The 23695-nt window shown below is 37.9% G+C and overlaps 1 protein-coding gene and 1 pseudogene across 3 annotated transcripts; both read left to right on the top strand.

The window, feature by feature from the left end:
- Positions 1-1182: 1182 nt before the first annotated feature.
- LOC136268150 (uncharacterized) lies at positions 1183-23013 on the top strand. 3 transcript variants are annotated; one of them, XM_066063400.1, is made up of 3 exons: positions 1183-1353; positions 14722-14814; positions 21856-23013. In XM_066063400.1, exons 1-3 carry the CDS (start codon positions 1326-1328, stop codon positions 22881-22883), a joined length of 1149 nt encoding a protein of 382 aa, XP_065919472.1. In that variant the 5' UTR covers positions 1183-1325; the 3' UTR covers positions 22884-23013. The 3 variants fall into 3 exon arrangements, with proteins under 3 accessions (XP_065919472.1, XP_065919470.1, XP_065919473.1); XM_066063398.1 differs by having other exon boundaries at positions 1184-1353; positions 14656-14814; XM_066063401.1 differs by lacking the exons at positions 1183-1353; positions 14722-14814 and adding an exon at positions 18116-18218.
- On the top strand, positions 18832-21059 carry LOC136268149 (uncharacterized; annotated as a pseudogene).
- Positions 23014-23695: the final 682 nt, after the last annotated feature.

Here is a 23695-nt window from a genome sequence, read left to right as displayed (position 1 = left end):
CCTAATTTCAGGGAGGTGCATTTGAAGACATGAAAAAGTGTTACACTAACTCAAAACTTCCTTTTGGAAAAAAAGGAAGTTTTGATGGGACACAAAAATAAATTACTATAGTTACTTAAAATACTAAATTTACTTCCCAGTGGCATACTAAATACACATCAAAAACAAGTGATGTCCTTATAGCTGCATCAGTGCCTGTGTAGGTGTAGCTAGTCTAGTGTTGTCTTGTTCTAATGCTGTTAGTGTTACTGTACAATCTGAACAGGTTAAATAAACTACTTCATGAGAATCTAAAACCATGTTTTTTGTAGCTGAAATGGCCTCAGATGCCATTTTTCAGCTGTTGAAATTCAATTTTTTTGGGGGGAATGCCCCCGCCCTGCCTTCAGCAACATATACAGTGCCCAAGTTGTGCTCTACCAATAGGGAAAATCTAGATACGCCACTGCCTATTAAACTTTGCATGCCAGCATGGTTACTGTAGCACTTGAAAGTAGTCTAGCAAGTTAAATTAATAAGTTGCATGCGGTATACAATTGTATAGCTAAGTAGCTATTATCAGTCGCTAACTCAGGCTAGTAGCTTTAGCTAGCTTGTAGCTACAAGTTATTAATTATAGCTAGTTAAATGCTTCTAAGATCAACAAAGTACTCCATGCTTCTGGCTATAGGGGTGCTTCCAGCTTTTAAAAATGCGATCATGTGATGCCATGCGTTAAGTTACCAGTACACAGGTTCTAATAGTTCTTGCGCGTCGACAAATTTAAAGCGGAAGTCACGTGTGGTAATTACAGTTTGAAGTTCAAAAATAAATCGATTTGATTGGTCGAAATTCTATGCACGTGATTTCGCTTGTTTTTGTTGTCGCGCAAGAACTACAGTCTATTTCAGGTTGGTTGTCCACGTAAGCCAAATGCAAAAATATCACGTGAATAGAAATAACCAATGAAATTTCACGCCAGGCGGACGGCGCTAGTTTAAACTGAAGGCTACTGATCTCATTGGCTACTTTCAAGCACGTGACTTAACACTTCGTTTCTCTAGTCAACCAACCGGAAATAGACTGTATTACTGCGGTTCTAAGAGACCTTGCGCGACAACAAAACGTCACGTGCGATAATTATAGTTTGAACTTCAAAAATGAATTGATCTGATTGGACGAAATCTTGTGCACGTGATTTTCATTTGTTTTGTTGTCGCGCAAGGTCTCTTAGAACCGCAGTAGAAGCTGTGTATTAGAAGCTGTGTAAACACGTCACGATCTGCAGCGGAAGCACTTGTTGAGCTTGAGCTTTTCTTAGCAAACCGGCGGAATCTAAACAGCTGATGTTTTCTCAACGAAGATTAAAGCAAGGTACGCAATATTGTGTCTATTCGTGCTTGGCCTAGGTGGGCATTTGCTTGGCCTGGGTGGGCATTTGCTTGTCCCGCCCTCAGGTGCATGCCTATATGTGACTGGATTTTGGAAAAACGATCCAAATCGCACATTAGAAGTTTCGAGATAAACGGTTTTAAAGAATTGAAGCCAACATAACTCTCCAAGGATAGCAAGTACGCGTATGAAATTTACACAAAAGATGCATCAATCTGTTACCTTTCAAGCCACTTCCAGTACTTGTAGCTGCTTGTACAGTTTCCCGCCAAATAAGATAGAAAATCTGAGCAGTTGGACGAGCGAAGTAGTATCACGAGTGCTCACAAAAGGGGGGTGGCGGGGAGGGCAAAAGATAGGCCTCAAAATGGAGGCAGACCACGATTGGAGTCCGGACACGAGATTACAGGGCTGTGCTGGCTCCTTAGTGGCTGATATGTAGCAAAATCTACAGAGAACACGTCTGGCCAACATTATAAGGCTGTCCACCAGTAAACCACTGATTCTTGCCAAGCCAGGTCCTTCACAAGGCCATTTGGGCACTCCACACCACCCAGAAAAGACGTCTATTAAAACCAGCGTCGTGTAGTTTGAGTAGTGCTGAGGGTCAAAACTTGTAGTACGATAGTGTAGCTATCCACTGGTGGTGTTAGTTTGATTTTGCCTGATGTGCAATTTGGTTCGGTTCTGTAAAATCTGGTCACATATATATTCTCAGTTTAGCGTAGCCAGACCCTTGCTCCCGAGGCTCTGGCCTGGTCTGTGTCAATACTATAGCACTTGAGCAAATTGCAAGTACCAATCTGATTCAAAGTTGATAAGGTTTCTCTGCAATGCAGGGGCGGATCTAGGATTTATAAAAGGGGGGGGGGGGGGGCTAACTCAAGGTACTAATCTCTTGGGTAGAGGTGTGCAAAGCACACTTCCCAGCATACAAAGCATGCTGGAACTAGGGGGGTCTGGGGGCATGCCCCCCAGGAAAATTTTGAAAAATAGATGCTAAAATACTGCAATTTGGAGACATTTCCACATAAAATTCATAATATTTTCTGCCTGTAGATATTTTATATACTGCCTTTAGATTATAGCTAGGTATGGTTCTCTGAAGCATTTTGCTAATGGAAAAGTTTGGGTAGGTACAGACAACCAAGTGCATGATGCACCCCTCTCACAATTGCACAACACTGAATATGTGCATGTTAGAATAAGAATGTTGAAAGTGGAAAATTTTGAAATTTGAACAATACAAGATTGAATCTGAGAGCATTTTCAATGGTAATTGTGTGCCTGAATTAAGTATTGTCATACATATTAACTATATACACAAGTAGATGAATGAAGCCCTTTAAACAGACCAATGCACTTCATTCTATGTATAGGCGCAGGCAGATTTGGAAAAATTCCATAACAGAACCAACTACAAGTTTCCAGTGAATGTTCTATTAAAGTAGTTAGCTGACTGCTCTATTAGAGTATCTCGATCTCGTACACCTCCAATGCTGATCCAGGTCCTTGTTGCATAAACTTTAGCATAAATCCACTGATAATACCTTGGAAAGATGTTTATAAGGTGGTTTTATGAGTATTTGTATTATTAGTGATCATATAATTATGCTAAGACAAAATTTCATTATAATACTCAACATATTGATCAAGTAAAGCCTAAATATGAAGGGGGGGGGGGGGGGGGCTTCAGCCCCCAAAGCCGCCCCCCCCCTGGATCCGCCCCTGCAATGCATGACTGTGGATTCTTACTCGGGGGTATGAGACCTCTACAAATCAGGTATGCCCTTCAGCTAGCAAATAGCGATTCGCCCATGAAAGTAATTAATGCTACTTGAAAACAAGTCTCAAAAACCTATTTATAAGCAATACAACTAGCTCACAGTGATACAATACTAGTTTTTAATCATCAACTAATGTCCTTCAGAACCCAGTAATAGCCTTACCAATCACACTATATGGCAACTGATTATGTGTGACGTTTCAAATCACAAATCAAGTTTAAAATCATGAAATGATTTCAAATCACGTACAGATTTGCAAAGGTGTCGCACCCCTCGCTTCTTACCATTCTTGGTAACAGCTTTTAGTCACATTCATGATAGAAGCACACAAGGCTGGCTGTGCACAGACAAGTGCTAGTATTGATACAGACCAGACCCTCTAACTATATACACATGCCCAACTATACACATGCCTTTTCTTTTGTGTGTGGGGTGGGCTTAGCCTACATATATGTTATATGCAAGTCACATAGACCTGTGATCCAAAACACATTTCAGGCATAATCATTAAACAGTACAGTAGACTGTTTAAGTAGGGATTGATGAGAGGTAAGTTGTGCACGGTACTATATGGGCCTATGCACTTCCAATTTTGGCACAGTATGTACTTTAATGAGGTGTTCAGGAACTTAATAGCTAACTATATAATTTAAAATGAGATAATTACACTCATTAATTGGTCAGGTATGTGTTGTATTTTCTTTAATTATCTCATCAATGTTTATATAGCAGTATTATTAGCTATATATGCTGTGCAGCTGTATTGTAAACTGATATTCATCATCAATACTTAAATCTCTGCAGACATTCCGATCTCTACATGATCAAGATCCTGTTGTTCTCCCTATATAGTTATAAAAATTATGCAGTTTAAAACAGTACACCTATACGCTACAGCTGAACTTAAAAACTCAACAAACTAGTATATCAAAAATTTTAAATTTATAGATACAGTAGGTATATCTCTGCTATAAAAAGCACTGAAACAAGGATTGTCAAGCTACAATGATGAATTTAAATTACAATCAAACAATACAACCGATGATCCCTACTGTGGTTAGGTGTCATAATGATAGATGTTGGCACCCAACCACAGTAGGGATGATTGGTTGTACTGTTTGATTGAATTCACCATTGTAGCTTGACATTCCTTGTGGAGGAGAGAAAAAAACTGTAACCTGTAAAGTAATAAACATTCTCAAAAGGTGATAACAATGGTTAATTAAAGATAGTTCTAGAACTGACCTAAAGTTATAGCATAAATAGACAGACTCTTTATTTTATTATTGATGTTACTTTGCTGTATGTGGTGATTTGCTTAAAGAATCGATTGTTAATCTGTCAGTAACTTAGTAGAGAAAGAGACTCAGTATAGACAGTTGTGTGGTCTCAGGACCACGTTGTTTCAGTGCTTTTTATAGCATAGATCCCTACTTTATTTTTAAATTCAAAATTTTTGATATACTTGTATACTTTAATTTTACTTTCATAGTAATATGGCTATGGACACATTAGGGAGGTAGCTATGAAGTTAAAAAAAGAGATACAGCAAGTCCCTGAGTAAGTAGGGAGACTAGGATACTAGAGTTTAGGCCACTCAAAATAAATTCTCTGTTTGCATTATAAGATTGGTAACTTTTCAAGTCATTATTTGTCTGGCAGAACCATAGAAAGCTGCACAAAAGCATGCTTAAGCTTCCATTTTGTAAGTTGCGAGAATAACACAAACGTGAATTTGTGCCAACTTGATAGCACTGCTGACACATGAGCTGACACTGTTACAAGATGGCTTTTTACTGAGCCTGTACAATATGCAAGAATAACATTGAAGAATATTGAATATGGAATAATGGAATATTTAGACCTGATAGTAACCAGATACAAGCAGTGGATGGGAAACAGGGAATTTATTTGGAGTCGCCTTAATTGTTACTTACACCTTATACTATCTGTAACAGTATGGACAGAGTATTTGGCTATGCATATCAGGACACCACTAATTGTAGTCTCACATAGCCACACTGCTTTTTAAACCAGGTGTGCGCCCACAGCTGGCTGCAGGTTGGCTGTGGGCATGCGCCTGGTTTACTGAAATTGTGTGTGTGTGCGTGCGTGCGTGCGTGTGTGTGGTAAAAGCAGCTTGCACATAAGAACGAAATAAAAGTAAACTGAAGTCTGTATGAAACTTCCGCATGAGTTAACTTTGCTCTGAGGTGGTTTCTTTTGTACGGCCTGAAATACAGGTGTGGCAACTCTCCTTAGTCTTTGTGAATTACCTTCCCTTCAAGTTTTACAGGCATTTAACAACTGAAAAACAATGGTGCAGGCCTCATAGACTACCAGGAATAGCCTATCCATTCAAGTTGAAAGTGGGCATGTCCCCTATGTATGCTAGAAAAAAATTGAAGGACAGCTTTGAGACTTTGTCGAGAGAATTTATGAGAAAAACACGATAGTTAAACTATAAAACAGTTTAGAAGATACGTCTGTGTGTACATGTTGTTAAAAGCGGTTTGTTTAACAAACAATTCCTTAGCAATGCATAGCAATGTAATTACAAAAATTCCATGAATTACAAATTCCAAAAATTAATTTGATGTATTATAGTTACATTATACACAGTTGGTTAATTCTTAGCTAGCTGCATGGCGTCTGGTTTTTAGAAGTAGCACAACATCAACTTGTTTCTCTTTGTCATTGCTAGGGAGAAAAACAGGGTCTGGTCTGGTTCAAATGTCACATTCATCTTAACACTACCCAGATAATTGGGTAGTGTTATCCAAAGAAACATGATGCATTTTCAAGTAATAGCCGCTTGCATCTACAAAATACAAGCGTTTACAAGCATTTACAATCCAATCACTGTCTAAAAATCTACTAATGATTGAATCAGTTATAAGCCTTTTAGTGATTCTTGGGTAAGCTCAGTCAATTATTGTTGTTATATCACAAGTACATGGGGCCATGCATTAGTAGCTACTGCGTACTTGTGATGTAACCTTACATGTGATGTGTCAAGACAATTGTGGGATTGAACCAGACCAGGCCCTTTTTCACCCTATCCAATGATAAAGAGAAAAAAAGTAGTTTGGCCATGCAAGACTAGACATCGTTGTGCTTAAGCCACAGAAATACTGTAAATTTTGCAAACTAATCTGCAGAGCTAGTTCACAGCACTTTTGTTTCAGTGAAACACCAATGTAGTGAGGATTAATGGGTGTCAAGAGGTTGGAATGCCATTAGAGTAAATATCCACCCTAAAGTGATTTTCAACCTCAAAATTATGCACTTAAATTTCCTCTAGTTTCCTTCTGCTAAGCCCATTTAAATTGCCATTCACTGCTCTTTCCAAATCTAAAGAGCTTTCTTAACTCAACAATGTAAAAGATTCATATACATATTCTTAGTAATATGGTTTTTTTTTAAATTCTTTCTTTTTTGTTACTTGCCCTTTAATTTTGTGTATCACAATTACCCAAGTTCTAGTCTGGAATCTGAGGTATATATCTATCGTGTCATGGTTACTATACCACTAATTGTATGACACCAAAATGCTCGGTACAAAATTTATGGGGGAATTTGCTACACTAGGCCATTTTGACTTACCAAAATTCCATGAATTGGGCTTCTTCTAGCATCATTGTGCTCACAGTGAGTTGCTCTACATGTATCACACTCGGAAAGTTGCTAAATGGACATGAGGTAGGAAATACGCAATAATTAATTCCATTTTTAATCATTTTCAAGAGAAATGTATTGTTCCAGTTGGCATTTTTGCCATTGACATAGTATAGCAAATGTCCACAAACTTCTTCATATGAGGTACTCATGACATGCACATTGGAGCATTGAACTTTTGTACACATACAGAAATTCTTTAATAAAATCTTGATAAGCTCTGGGTTAATTCTAGAGAGCCATTCATGCTTAAAGTATTGCTGTGCATGACGCTTCATGCCAAAACACTGTATGAATCTCACTCAAAATAACCTGCGTATTCAACCACCAATTTTGGCATCGTTTTGACAAGCTATAGTTTACATTATCAGTGCTCACTATGTGTTGTTAAGAATAGGCCTTAACAATCTAGCAGGACAATCCTAACATGTCACGAGATATACATTAATCTATAAGAATCATCAGAATTCTCAATAAGAAATGTATTGCAGATGATTGGTTCCTTTCATTGTCAAAATGACAAGCGGATTTTCAACCGTCATTTGGTATTATCCTATTTGCTAAGAGCTGTTCTCTCTCAAGGTACTTGCGAACCTGTAATACGTATTTTGACTGAAAAGATACGTGAGTATAAAGTGTCAATACAGTAGAAACTATTCAGTTTTATAGTGAACAAATCAGTGCACCTGGAGCAAATCTCCACAAGCTACTCCATATGCAGAGGCGTAGCTACTATGTAGACAAGTGAGGCAGTTGCCTCACCAAATATTAGTGACTGAAATGAGTGCTACATTGGACCTTTTAGATGCATTGATCATGAAAGCTTGCATTAACAAAGATTATAATGCTAATAATGCTATTTAGTTCAACTTATTGTACATAGTAAGAGTCCATCCAGGGGCAGCTCCAGGGGGTTACTAAGAAACTGATTAAGCAAAATCGATATACTCTAATAGAGCACTCATCCTAGTAGAGCACTCACCCTAATACAACAGTCAAGCAAATTTTTGATATAATAGTTTTGATAAACTACTTAAATTGCTTTCACAATCAAGCTCAGGTCTAACTTTCCCAGGGGAGCATACCCCCAGACCCTCTGAATTGACATGTTTTGCATGCAATACTACCATATACCAGTGCTTATATTTCTGAAGACAAGGTCCAAACTAGCTACATACATAAAATACCATAATATGTGCATTCTTTGCAAATAGTAGGACTAAAATTACCTTCAGATTCGATCTTGTAACTATTTTTCAAAAATTTCCTGGGGGGCATGCCCACAGACCCCTAGCTGGACTGCTGGAGCATGCTATGCATGTTGGTTGTACTAACACACAGAGACGTAGCTAAGGGGGGGGATTTTCCCCCCATCACTAAGTGTTGTTTTTCTTTTAAAAACCTCTGTCACAAGTTTACCAGTATTAAACTCACACGCAAATAACTATAAATTATGTGCGCTACTATGCGGTATCACCAGGGGTTGCTAGTGAATGCGCACACACAACATTCAACTCGCTCCTGAGTCCACTGAATGAAAATATTAGAGACATACTTCTATATTTAGCCTAGATTACTTGCGTGATAGAGCATTTTTGAATCTAAAATGAGTGACCCGCTCTATGTGACTTCTCCGTGGCAGAGTCACAACCCACAAGTGACAAAGGAGACCAGATGATTCTACGAACCTACTGCCTATGAGGTGATAAAGTGTTAGCTAAATGTACCAAGTTTATTTTCTCGAGTCAATCTCACTGGACCTTTGTACAGCAGTGCAGTCTATTTTTTTTACTTTGTCAGTCAGTTAGGCGGATCAGTCACAAGCTTACAAGTTCTGCTAGCAAGACAGGTGGGATTTTGTGCAATATGTGGCATTTGAATTTCGCCGAGTGAAGTGAGTAAACACACATCATCCTGTCAGCAGTGTGCTAGGACTGAGCACAGTACATAAAGTAACTTGTATTTGTACTAAAAATATTAACAATATACTATAGCTCTACCGAACTGTGGATGAATTTGTTGGAGTACAGTTGTGGCACGTGCGATGATACTCAACAAATATAACTCCATTGGAAGCAATCAGTACTGAAATAGTTATGTAGCTAGTTGTTTAAGCTGTAGTAATACGACACCGTATGTTGGCTAGCCCACCATTGCCTTTTTTGCAATCATGAACGATTTTGGGTGTTTTGTGGGGGCATGCCTGCCCCTCCATCACCTTCTGGCTGGCTACACCCCTGCTAACACACTAGAGTGCATGCATGAATCATTATAAGCATTGCAAAGATCTGCCTCACCTATTTAAAATTTCTAGCTACGCCCCTGATATGTATATGACTACAGCTGGATGTTGCACCAAGATCATGATTTATGCCATTGTCGTTGGTGTAGCTAGCCATGCACAATCCACTGTGAAACAAATTAGCTTCTTGTAGGTTCACTTTATCATTGATCTTCAGACTTAGTCTCAAAACCAATGTGTTCTAATCTATTTACATTAACATGTTTATTTGGAAACCCTATATCATTACCTATATTGAACCACAGTATATTAAGTCCATACCAGAGCAGCAATGATGTTGTGTACCACTGGGTACTTGTGTACATATATTACTATTGCTGGCCACAACATGCTATACACTGCCTACAGTTGGATATACATAATATATATCAAAGCTGTATAGTACAAAGTACATTCAATTGTAAAGAAGCAATACACTAGTGTTTGTTAACTCTGATAATATCTTAACAGCTACTGCACATGATAACTGACTTGATATACGTGTTTAATACCATGTAATATCAAGCACCACACCAGTACCTCTTACTATCATGTTAGCTATCCTTAAATGGATTTATAAAAAGTAAACAAACTAGTGTAATATATATATGTATATTTTTAAATAAAATATGGGAAATAGAGATCACTGAAAAAACAAAAGAAGCAAGAGTCGAACAAGCCAGCATGTTAAACACACAGAGATCTCTATTTGGACTCAAATGAATACAGAAGCATTTTCAGTACTTATCTGCTCCTGATTTATGGAAACTGTTGTTTTTCCTTAGTCTCTACCATATCCATTGAGTCTGAATAGAGATCTGTGTGCGTTTAGCAGTTAGTCAGTAGAAAATTCCACTGAATAAAAGTTTTTTTAAATTTCTAGCAGCAATTATTTAGGGTCATGCTGAAAGTATTTTTGGGTTTGTTTATACCTAACCAATACTGCCAAGGTGCCAGGATGGTATTGTGAAACTGATTTTTGGGTGATATTTTTGGCCAGAAAAACCCAAACCTTCAGCTGTGATCTTTAAGTATATGTTAAAGCATAGCCGCGAGTGCTATATGAAAAATAAAGTACGAGGCGCGCGGCCGAGTACTTTATTTTTCGTATAGCACGAGCAAGGCTATGCTTTAAATGATTTATGGAACTTTCTAGTCGTGTAGCTTCACCATACACTAGGACTCGTAATTAACAAGCGTTGCACGAACTATTAGCAGCCTAAACGCACACAAACTAGTTTAACAAAGTAACTCACGCGTATTTCACCATAGTTTGGCATGGTAGACGTTCATCGCGTCTTTTGGCAGGTTTTGCTCACAGCCCACAATCGATTCTATTGCGAGTCACATGGTGAAGTATTTCCGTGATATCTCCAGGAGTTGTCCGTTTACATTAACAAACGTAACAGCAACGTTACCTTCTCCCACCCATCATCGAAGCATTTAGGTATGTCTATAAAAGTAATCCAGTGGTAGAACTCGTATTGGCTGGGGTGATTGATCACTCAGCGCGGCGAGGCTATCAGCCTTCACCGGCTTGGGTGATTAGTCGTACTGGCGCGAGCCCCGTAGGCTATTAGCCTACACTAAGGCACGTGGGCAACTGTGCTTTATTGCCCACAAAGAGTGCTTTATTGCACCGCAAAGAGTGCTTTATTGTGAATAAAGCACTCTTTGCGGTGCAATAAAGCACTCTTTGTGGTCGATGAAACAGTTGGCCGGCTGAGAGTGTACTTTATGAAATATAAAGTACACTTTTCCCTTTGATCTCGCCCACGCAAAGTTCTATAATATACAGTATGGTAGCAAGAGTTCATAATATAAAAAGAGCTCTTTTTTTTATATTATGAACTCTTGCTACCGTACTGTATGATATACCATCCAGTAATGTGGTATGTAAGTAGTACTGGCTAATGATTTAATGATAAATGAACATGTATGTAGATTTGGCCTGAGTCAGCTATGGTGACATTAAGGTATGCCAAAGTGTTTAATAGGAAGATGTTAGCCAGTGCCAACATGGCTGTCTAGGTCTACAGGGAGTGATGTAGTAGGGCAAAAGCCACAAACTGAATTGATTTTCTGTTTTTTATCAGAAATTTCCGAATGTAGAGTGTAGGCAGGTAGGTCATTACTATTTTATCCCTAGTACTTGCCACAATATAGCTAGCTAAACTTATTTTCATACCTCTATACTCTCCAGGACCTGATAATCTTTGCATAACAGGCAATTTTATCACTAACTCAACATAGCTAGTTTGGTAACAACATGTATGTAGCTACACATAGTCATCCTTTGTCATGTGGTTAGTTTCACTCGAGGATTAACTTCTTACTTGTAATATTCATTGCACCAATCTTTCACATTCTCTTGTCTACATTGTGCAAGGTAGCTACTGTATGAGTGCAGCAATCTTGAAAACTGAACTGCACATCAATATTTGGTTAATCAATATCTTTAATAATGGGGAAATACGTGCAACGGTGAAAATACATGCGGGTGCTGATGAAAAACAGAAAATCATGAAATAGTGGCCTATCAACCAGCTACCATGATGGTTTAACTCCCTGCTAGCTGCAGAAACAGGAGTACCCAAGTGTGATTTCTTCATTACAATTGGTTCACAATCACATCCTTTCCCTTGATGTTTACTCAAGGGCATAGCCAGGGAGGATCCCCCTTTCAGAGGCAGATTTTTAAAAAATCACATCAGATCTTACAGTCCTGGAGTTCTCCGCTAGCTAATGCTAGCTAATTGCACACTGGCGCTCCTCTGTACTATACTTTTGAGGGTCTCATTGCAATAATGCTGAACTATTGTAAGTCATCAAGATCTATTGCATCACGTGATCAATTGCGCACATTATATATGGTGGGAATGATGAAGGGCTGTTGGTTGGTTGAGACATATTACAAAGCAGCAGCTGCGATAAACTTGAGTGGTTGTGTTATACATGTGTCAGGTCAGCACAAACTATGAATAGTTGATGTATCTTTACCTGATGAATGGTTTGTATATTTGTCCTGGGCATGTGATGTCTCAAATATATTGGAGTACAAGCCAAGTCTGAAGTTACTGACTGTCAACAGGAAGACCGGCCGAGAATAATGTATACTTGGAAGAAAGTATTGCCAATTAAGGGACTGAAGGTGGAGGGCCAGTCCCTCGTACTAGGAATTGAAGTTGGTTGTCGGCAACATGTTGTCTGAAAGTGAAGATTAGTATTACAGTTTGTATAAGCTGCATAAACAGCAGTGTATGGGTTTTAACTAGTTAGATGCACAAACAGCACCTATTAATGCTACTGCCTAAGGGCACATTTTGTGTATGCATCATTTTCGTTCAAACGTGGTCTAGGGGAAGCAACCAGGTGTAAAATCTGAAACCTCTTCAAGAAAATCCTGGCTACTGTACTGATATGTTAATAGTGTCTCATAACCTATTAATTTCTTTGTAGCTTTTGCCATTATATACATTACTCTATACTGTAAAAATTTAGTAGTGAATTGCTTTGCCACAATACTCACTACTTTTTGTAGTGAACGTCACTACTTTTTGCAGTGAGCGTCACTACTTTTTGCAGTGAACGTCACTACTTGGTGGTCAATGTAGTGATGTTCACTACAAAATTAGTAGTGAACGTCACTACACAAAAATAGTGAGTATTGTGGCAGACATTAGTAGTGACGTTCACTACATTTAGTAGTGGCGTTCACCAGTTTGTTGTTACTGTGTATAGACTTAGACAGCCATACTGCATTGGCTCTTCACATTCATTCTCAACATCTGTGTTACACACCATGCTCCATGGGCTTGCCATGGTCTCTTGGATCATTGGGGTAGGGGCTCGCTGAAATATACCTTTGGTATTTGTGACAATTGCAGCAAAACCTGCCTAATTTGCACAATAACTTCCTATTTTTTTTATTTTCTCAGCATTATCTCTAGTGTCCAAGGAATGGATACTGAGAATAAACTACAGACACTTACATTCGCAGCTATAACTTCCGTTTGCACTAATCTACATCACTGAAATTTTGATTAAAATGTTCACTGTGGATTGGCAAATCAACCAAGATATAGTTTTAGCCCTGTAGTCACTTGCGCATATATGTAGGAAGGCAGTTGTATTGAAGAAATGTTACGTCAGTTGGTATCTGAGCATACATGAAATTTGTCCAGACTATGAGCAATGACTTTGATCCAGTCTAGTACAACAACCAAATAAGATTTTAGGCTCAAACTTGGAAGTCTAATTGTGAAGGTATGTCCACACAAATTTTCACATGATTCCATCCAGCAGTTTATGAGAATGAGTGTCTGAGTATACTAGTGTCCAAGAATGGATAACTTACTCTATGACTAAAGTAGGAATTAAATATGCACTAGTATAGCCAAGGTGTAGATGAGACCTCCCTTATTTCATAGCTTTTATTTTTAGGATCCCTACTCAAATACAAGATTCTAATTTTTTGTGTAATATTATAGAGATCTCTTTATAGGTAACCATCTCAGCTAAAACCTACCTAGTTTGCACAACTTCCACTAGACAGTAGGAAGAGTGAGGAAATCAATTTGTACAGCAACTAGCTATACTGAAAATAAACTAGGGCACTTCCATTCACAGCTATAATTTCCATTTGCATTAGTCTACAGCATTTGGATTTGGCTTAAAATGTTCACCATGGACTAGCAAATCAACTTCTAGCCCTGCAGTCACTTGCACATATATATGTATGAAGGTAGTTTCATTGAAGAAATGACAATGATCTTGCTTATATCTACCACATTGTAAGCAAACGCATGTGACGCACATATTGTTTGGATTACATGAACAAAACAAAGATTTTCATTCCATGAGCAGGCAAATATGATATGGTTTTAACTGATTTGAGTCTTGATTCTTTGAGTAATAGCTCGATTAAACTTGTGTATGTTTTCTTTGTAGCATACGTAATTTTTATAGGCAGGATTTTGCTGAAATAGTCACACATATTCTAGTCTAAATAGCTACAAGTTTGCAGATTGTGGCAATTTAATTATATACATACACTTCAGCCCAAAACTTTGCTGCTTTATGATGATCTGTAAGCCATTAACACACTTAGCAGATTTTGGGCACATTTAGAACAATTTACACTTTCTGGTCCTGCTACTTTGTATGGTCTACTTCACAGTCGTGATACTATTTCCACTTCCAATGCCACTAATCAAATCTATCACCTAAACTCATGAAGTGATTTTTGTACAGGTAGCTATATATGAGTCTTATACTTAGATCTAGTCAAGTTACAAGTATATAGCTGCATTGTTATGTAATTGTACATGTAGTTATAAGTACTGTAATTGTAATTATTGTATGTGTGTTCTGGCTGTGGATGACTGCCCTCATGCAGGCAGACTTAAAGCCTATTATTAGGGTGGTTCCCTTTGTTACTGATGACATTTCCTGTTGGTGTATATACATCAGGTCTATTTTATATACCAAGAGTTCATAAGCTCCCAAAGTGGTACTCCTATATGAATTTATTTTCAGAAAACATGCTGAATTTGTAAATGAAGGACACTGGAATGACTCGACAATGTGCTTTGTTCACTACAGCGATCATCATCATTTATTGCATAGCTGGGTGGGGGTGGTACAACAAACAGCGGACATCTCCAGTTTTACCACGTATTGAAAGGAATTCAGATGGTAAGTGTACACATGCTAACACAAGCACATGTAATACCATATAATTGTAAATTATACGTATAATGTTATGTGTACATGCACAAGTACCGTGGACAAATGTATCACTTACGTATGAAAAGTAGCAGTACAACACAGGCCTAACTTACTGGAAATCTCTATTGAAAAAATAAGTTTTGCTGTATATAACTGTCTTAAACATCATTTTCTGGTAAACTTTGTGTATATTGTGTGTCACGATAGTACCACAATATAAAAACGATTATATCATAATCACAATATAGAAATCTATCACAATAAACCACATTATGATATATTGCACAATCTTATACCAAACAGCACCCTTTTCACAGCTTGGCTAGTGGCATAGTGTGAGCATGATACAATTATTAAACTTTCCACATAAATTGCACCCCTTATGACATTTATTTTTTGATATAGTGCCATTGCAAATTTGACTTTTGGTGGTCTCTACAGTTGTTTTTGCATTCATTTTTTCTTTATCTTCCAGAGGCATTAATTTACATATAGTTAAAATGATTTCAAATTATAGGTGAAAAAAAATAAAACAGTTTGATTTTTATTTAAATTTTATTTGAAGTTAATAGGTGATTTTATTTCAAAGTTATGACCTTTAATATCAGCCATGAAATTCTATAAATTCACCTGCCTATTGGTATATAATTTATACCCCAAGGGTCAAAGAAGTTTATGCAAGTTATATAGGAGTCTATGGAAATTATAAACCCGAAGGCCTGAGCCTGTAGCACACAAGAGCGAAGCAAGGGCACTACCAAGGGCTTGAGGGTTTATCATGTTGTGCCTGTATAACTGCTTTAGACTATATTTTACATTGTAGTCAAATTAGTTACCACTTCCATGGCTGTTTCTGCTGTAGCATCAGTATAAATGGCTGGATTTTTCATGATAATATTAGTGCCATGGCTACTATGCATGCTCACATGACACAATTTAACACCTTATTATATTTACATCACCGCAAGTTAGTAGTGCGTCCTCATTGGGCAAACCTAGATATTGCTTTGAAGGGCATGGAGTATGTCAGAAAACAAGGTGGAGTACATAAGATTTATTACCCACCCAAAACAGCCTATTAAAATAGAGTTCAATAAAACTGAGGATAACTGTGGAGTGAAATGAGCTATTCACTTCAAACAAAAGTCAAATTGTTTCTTGATCAACACCTTAATTTGAAACCATTTTTTATATTCCAGTGGAAATGTAGTGTAAACAAATGCTGCTTGCATGAATTCTCAGAGAAATTGTGCCTAATTCTATCAACTTGAAGGTATCCATCAATGATTGCTGTAGTTGTGTGACATCAAAATAGACCTGCTACAAAAATACAACCAATCACCATGTATGTATGCAAACTAAAGTAAATAGTACTAGAGACAAATGGACACTGTATAGTGTACAATATATGTCAAAAAGAGAAATTAATAAATACCAGAACCTATATGCAGAGGTGCTATCTCAATGGCCAGCATACTATTGATACCAATCCTCAGTGAACCACTACAACTCATAACACTGACAAGTGACAATAAGGAGTCACCAAACACTATTGACAATGACTAAAAACTTTTGCAGTAAGGTAAGTTACAGTAAAAAGAAAATGACACTGCGTGGTAATCTAATAGTACAGTAGTACTGTTTAGGTAGGGATTGCACCAATATTAAGCACAGCCTGCCAGAATGCTGCCCTGTACTAAACACCCTAGTACAGGGCAGCATTCTGGCAGGCTGTGCTTAATATTGGTGCAATCCCTACCTAAACAGTACTACTGTACTATTAGATTACCATGCAGTGTCATTTTCTTTTTACTGTAACTTACCTTACTGCAAAAGTTTTTAGTCATTGTCAATAGTGTTTGGTGACTCCTTATTGTCACTTGGCAAAAAGTCGAATAAGTGTTATAAACCCTAAATTGAAATTTTAAAAATCCGATTTTTGGTCTGCCTGCCTGCCAGCTTGATCCCGGTCACAAGGCTAGCACCAGTGGCATGTACCTTTTGGGGTTCCAACGAGTGTTTGCCCTCTGCATCAGGAAACCATATTGAAGTATTAATTTTCTGTATCAACACTTAGACACCACAAATTTATTTACTGGTAGACATTACTGGTAGACACCGTACCTGCACGATAAGATTTTTATGGACTACCGTACACAAGGAAATTTTGATGTCAAAAAAAATTGACGAATTTGGCGAATCGGTTTAATTTGTCAAATTTAAATTTGTCAAATATTTATAAGCGCCCTTAAAAGTACAGGTTTTGCCTACAATTTCTTGATTTCCGTCAACACTTTATTCGTCAAATCTGCTGAAGTCTGAATTCGTCAAATTTTTCCTGCATCAAAATTTCCTTGCGTATGGTAACTAGGCCAATAATGATTAAGTGACATGCCCCTTTACAAACTAGTACAGCTGGACCAATAACGGTCAAGGGACTCACCTCTAAATGATCTCTACTTATAGCGATTGACCATTAGATGCACATTTTTTATTGGTAGCACGGTGAAAACAAAGCATGTTATAATTACGCCCCTTAAATATTGTGTCCAATATAGTAGTCACCCTAGCCATGTTCAATATTCTAATAAAGTAGTCACATGTGCATATCATAGCTGTATACGTGTAGCTATAGCTAACGAAAAACTAAACAGATTAGTGCATTAAAAAATATTAATGAAGTAGGGATCCAAGTAATAAAAAGTAGTGAAACAAGAGCTAGATGAATGGTGGTATCACAACATAGCTTGTGGGGAAATCCCTAATTTGGTATTAAGTTATAACATGCCAAAATAGGGATTTTCCCATAGAGCTATGTTGTAATACCAGCACTGATCTCTTGTTTCACTACTTTTTGTCACTTGGATCCCTTTAAATTAATACCTTTTAAAATATATTAGTAGTTTATAGTGTTGCATATTTATCACTGACAGTACATGGTTTACTGGTACAACCTTAATAGTGAAGAAGCTGGTTTAATAGTTATACCACGGCTGCAAGGGATTTTGCTGATATATACACCCGCAGCCCTCGGGCCTGCGGCCCTCGGGCTTTGGGTGTATATATCAGAAAAATCCCAAGCAGCTGTGGTATAAGTGATATATACCACTTGGGGCGCACTCACCTAATAGGTAAAAGAACTAACGAGAACTCATCCCATTTGTTTTATACAGTAGCATCTGAAAATCAATCGTGGTTTTAAAAGCGTGGGCTAATAGCCATCAAAACGTTGTCCATACATTAAAACGTCATTAATACGTTACTATGCTTCAACACGCTATGTTAGAAAACTTGCGATTGTGGGATTGAGTTTATATTGTTACCATTTTTGTACTAAGTTAAGCCAACTAACTTCGCTATTGGGACAGTAAGTAAGTTATTATATTAAGTTAAGCACTTAGGACTGTAAGTTACTAACCTATTTCAATGTAGCAGTAGTAGCTTTGCTGTTCTGTGGTCTGTTCAAAGGCTGATACGCGGTGGGTAGAAATACGCATCCACAATCGCCCAAACGATTATTTTATACCTTCAGTATCCTTTATAGTACAGGCATTTTAACAGGAATATTGGGTCAACCTTAAACTAATTGCAACAAAAGCAAACTCAACAGATTTTGTTTCCTTATTATGTCCTCATTGACAGAAAAAAAGTCCTAAGGAATCCTCCTGGGGGAACAATGTGAAAATCATTGAAATAGAAACCCACTTTTTTGCTTCTTAACGCTTTTATAGTTTCACAGTATTTATTGTTATATCTCAGCTAGGATGTTACCTGTATCAAAACTTAATATACCATTATAAAGCTCTTGCAAAGACAAATCTTTTGGTACTAAAATTATCACTCTAGGATAATGTGTTAACAAGTTATAATCATATACATTGTATCTTGAGTTTGCCTACTTTTTGTACATGTTTTGCAACGTTAACTACTGTGGTAACACCTTATTGTCCATGAGGAAATCTTCCAGAACTTCAGCTTTGTGGATTCAGTACATGAGCATGATGGACATTTTACGCAAATTTATCAGAGCAGAGCGTACAGGTAACTGGGAGTTACATCTGCAGTCCATCCAAGCTATGCTTCCATACATGGCAGCTTCAGGTCACAACTCCTACACTAAATCTGGCATGCTGTATTTGCAGCAGATGTCGACCCTCCCGACTCAACATCCCAATGTTCTGCAACATTTCAGTGAGGGATTACATGTGATCCGAAGAAGCAACCGTCTGTGGGCAGGCCTTTCATCTGACCTTGTCATCGAGCAAGTTTTGATGAGAAGCTTAAAGACCAGTGGAGGTCTCACACGTGGACGTGGAATGACTGAAAATCAGCGTCTATTGTGGCTGCTGTCAAGGCCTGCCTGTGGAGAAGTTAATCAGGCAATGCAGGATCTCACCGGGGTTAACAACAACACTGGGGAGCAGAATAAGGATATGACAACAGCAAGACAAGCACGTGACTGGAAAGACACATTAACTGTACTCCAGTATTTGCAAGAAAGGAAGCCATTTAGCATGGACCCAAGTCTGAGAAGCATTTCCACTGGAGTGCATGCCCACCCCGCTGTCAATGTTGATGAAGCAGCAGCAGTCGGGGACATGATATTGACACAAATGAATGGGACTACACCTGCTAAGTATACATTTCAGAAAAAAAACCAGGTAGTCACTCTTGGCTTGAAGTCATCTTCTGTCAAGATTGATGGGGATAGAATTCAGATTGACCCACTGCTTCTCTTTCAAAGACTTACTACTGTCATGCAATCATCAGATGATCTGGAGTTAGCCTTCAAGCATGAGTTGTGCAGCTATCCACCTGCTCTCTTTGATTCCTCTCTTTTGCTCCATGAAGCAGACAAGCCAGCAGTTGCTGATGCAATATGGAAGATTTGTGAAAGTAGTGTCCCAGTAGATATCCCAGATGATGGCATTCAGTATGTCCTGGATGGTGGAGCACTTTTACAACGCATCCCATGGTCTCGCGGTTCTACATATGGAGACATCTGCCACCAGTACACAGAATATGTAGCAAGAAAGTACATGGATGCCATAGTTGTATTTGATGGCTATGAAAATATTAATACAAAACATATGACACATCAGAGACGATCCAAAGGAAAGGCTGGTGCAACTGTGACAGTTGCTGCTAACATGACCACTACAATGAAGAAGGACCAGTTTTTGGCCAACCAAAAGAATAAGCAGCAATTCATTTTTTTGTTGAGTGCAGAACTGGAGAAGAACAACTGCAAAACTTACCATGCACCTGGAGATGCTGATCTTTTGATTGTTCAGAAGGCTGTTCAATCAGCTACTACCAGTAACACTGTGCTAGTTGGTGAAGACACTGACCTCATTGTCCTGCTCTGCTACCATGCAAGACTTGATTCCCATGACCTCTTCGTTCGTCCTGAGCCAAAAAAAAACACAAAAAAGCTTCGTGTCTGGAATATCAGAGCCACAAAAGAAAAGCTTGGTCAAGACATCTGCAACAACATCCTCTTCATCCATGCTATTCTTGGGTGTGACACAACATCACGTCTCGACGGGGTTGGAAAGGGGACATTCCTTAGCAAGTTCAAAGCAAGCAGTATGTTCCGTGAGCAGGCAAAGGTGTTCCATTCTAATTCAGCTTCCACACATGATGTGATAGATGCAGGAGAGAAAGCTCTAGTACTAGTCTACAATGGAATGTCAACTGACACATTGGATTCCCTCCGACATAAACGATTCTGTGAAAAAGTAGCTTCAAAAACATCCCATGTAAAACCACAATCATTGCCACCAACTTCAGCAGCAGCAAAGTACCACAGCCTTCGCGTGTACCTTCAAGTTCAAGAATGGAAAGGATCAGCTGCAGAACTTAATCCCATAGACTGAGGATGGCAGGAGTGTGAAGAGGGATTTGTGCCACTTCAAACATCACTACCTCCTGCTCCTGAACATCTGCTACGGGTGATTAGATGCAACTGCCAGACTGACTGCAGTACATTAAGATGCTCATGCAAGAAACACAACATTGAGTGTACTCTCGCTTGTGGTAACTGCAAGGGAACTGGGTGCACAAACACATCTTATGATAATGATAATGAACCTGTTGAGTAGTTATACACAGACTGACATTTGCTACAATCTCTTTGATTGATATCACCTGTATTAATTATATTATTTTGATAATAACTTGTTAACACATTATCCTAGAGTGATAATTTTAGTACCAAAAGATTTGTCTTTGCAAGAGTTTTTTAATGGTATGTTAAGTTTTGATACAGGTAGCATCCTAGCTGAGATATAACAATAAATACTGTGAAACCATAAAAGCGTTAAGAAGCAAAAAAAAAAAGTGGGTTTATGTTTCAGTGATTTTCACATTGTTCCCCCACGAGGATTCCTTAGGACTTTTTTTTCTGTCAATGAGGACATAATAAGGAAACAAAATCTATTGAGTTTGCTTTTGTTGCAATTAGTTTAAGGTTCACTCACAAATTGACTGTACTATTAGTAACAACCAACTAGTCTGTCTTAGTCTATTTACTAAGCTTAGCAACTACTACAAAAACGAATCCCACAATGCAAAGCTCTATGTCGCTCAATATAACGAGTCAAAGCGTCTCGTTTCTTTGAACTGGCTGGGCATCAAAGTCATTGGCAATCGCTTTCCCATGATATTGCCCGGGCAATATGCAAGTTAAATACCGAGCGGCGCCTTTGAACGCCCACACTAAAGTGGTATATTTTGGGATAATACGTGTTTGGGCAGGAAAACACTAACCTTCACATTCCCTGCTATACTGTTACAATTTTTTTAGTAAGGCTTGCATATCATCTCAGCAAATTGTATAATGAAATCCAAAGGGGTTTCCTGAAACCCTTGGAAACCCCCCTCTGTACGCCCCTGGAATTACAACTCTTTGTTGACCCTACTATTAAGGGTATTAGAATATTACTTTTCATATTTCACGCTCTTCTAAAAAGTAGCAACAATTAGAATTTTTTTTTAATTATGTAGCTGCTTGCAAGTACCCTTCATGTGACAACTACACAAAGCCAAACTGCAATAGAATTTCTTCAATTCTTAGTGACTATGCTGAGCATCACAAGCAAGTGGTAATGCAAAAGAAAAAAGGAAAGTTTCTAAAGTTTGTTTGCAACCGTTTGTGTGGTGGCTATGGAAACAGAATATTGGGAATTACAGTAACTCTACTGCTTGCAATTGCTAGCAATAGAACTTTCTTAATAGAAATGAATCATCCTTTTAACATCAATGAATTGATGCATCCAAATGCTATCAAATGGAACTATGTTCCCCCTCAAGTACTCATAAACACTAGAGTGGATTTTTCACTGGTAGACAACCGCCATAGAGTAAACTGGCCAGAATTTTCTAAAGCTATTTTGGATGACACTAAAGATATGGTTGCAGTAAGCACTAACTATGGATTTGAAAAGGTTTTCCCATTATTTGAAGACTATTGGATTAAACTGCTCAAGGACCAGTTTGGCATTACTAAAACTGACAACAACTTCTCTTTTGGGTGTGTCACACGTTATTTGTTTGTATATGATAAGATAGTCACTGATGCCATAAATAAAGAAATGCAAGATCTTCATTTAACACCTGGACTATATGTTTCAGCACACTTACGAACTAAACATATCACTGGTGATGTACACCCAGCAGTATACAGAAGTCCCATACATCATTTTCAATGCTGTATTGCAGTAGCAAAGAAACTAAGCAGTGGTTCCAAATTCCCTGTTTACTTTATATCAGACTCTGAGTGGGTAGATAACCTTGCAAATGAACTGTATAGTGGTGACATTGTTACCAGTCCTGTCCACAAGATACATGTTGATCGAGCTAAACAACATGGTTTGTCAACAGATTCTCTGATAGATGGATTTATTGGAGCACTAGTAAATGTAGAGGTAGCTTCAAGGGGTGCAGCATTTGTAAGAACAGGCAGTTCTTTTGCAGATGTGATACAAAGTATTGGACAATTTCCCGAATGCTCTGTAATTTGGATTTCTGTTTAAATATTATAACTATCACTGCATATTACAATATGTTAAATAGTCAGTGTTGTATTTAGCTTACTATTTAACACTCTACAATACTTTTACATTTAAACATTTTGTATATACTTTCAGCTAAAACTTCATAAAATCAGCTAAACAATATACTGTGTCAACACTCAATAGTGTGTGATTTGAAATTTTGAAAGTACAGAATTTATAATGCCAGGCTGCAGTGCATGTTTCATCAATTAAAGGCTTCCAGTTAACCCTAATCCTGAGCTTGTAAAAATGTTACAACAGGTATATACCAGTTTAATAATTAGATTAAACATCAGAAAGTCTTACTATTTCCCATTTATATCAGGAAGACTGAAGTGTATGTTCTGACGGTGCATAAAGGTCATGATTGATGTTCTAAATACACAAAATATAGTAATATATTATAGAAAAACCAAATAATTGTCCAGCTAAGATTATTCTCTTTGCTTGTGTCTAAGAAAATTTGTATTATGACCAGTTCAAATGTTCAGTTCAAGTTGAGTAGCATACTCTGGGCTGCATATTAACTGTTAACATAACCAGGAAATTACTGCTCATGCTCTCTCTATAAGGCTGCAAAGGTATTTCACAAAATATATCTATATCCTGAGTGTTATGCTCCTTTGCGCCTTGTGGTGCTTATGAGCTCCTGCTGATGGAAAGCACAACCTCTTAGCTGTACTTCAGGAACATACATTACATATCATGGTGCAAAGGTTTGAGCAACTGAGATCTGACAGTGCATATCCATCCTGACGTGATGCTGTATCCACAGCTTTTATATAGTAACA

Source organism: Dysidea avara, chromosome 10, assembly GCF_963678975.1.
Source record: "Dysidea avara chromosome 10, odDysAvar1.4, whole genome shotgun sequence".
Classification (NCBI taxonomy): Eukaryota; Metazoa; Porifera; class Demospongiae; order Dictyoceratida; family Dysideidae; genus Dysidea; species Dysidea avara.
The sequence above is the reverse complement of the archived record's forward strand: the minus strand, read 5'-3'. Positions and strand labels throughout refer to the sequence as shown.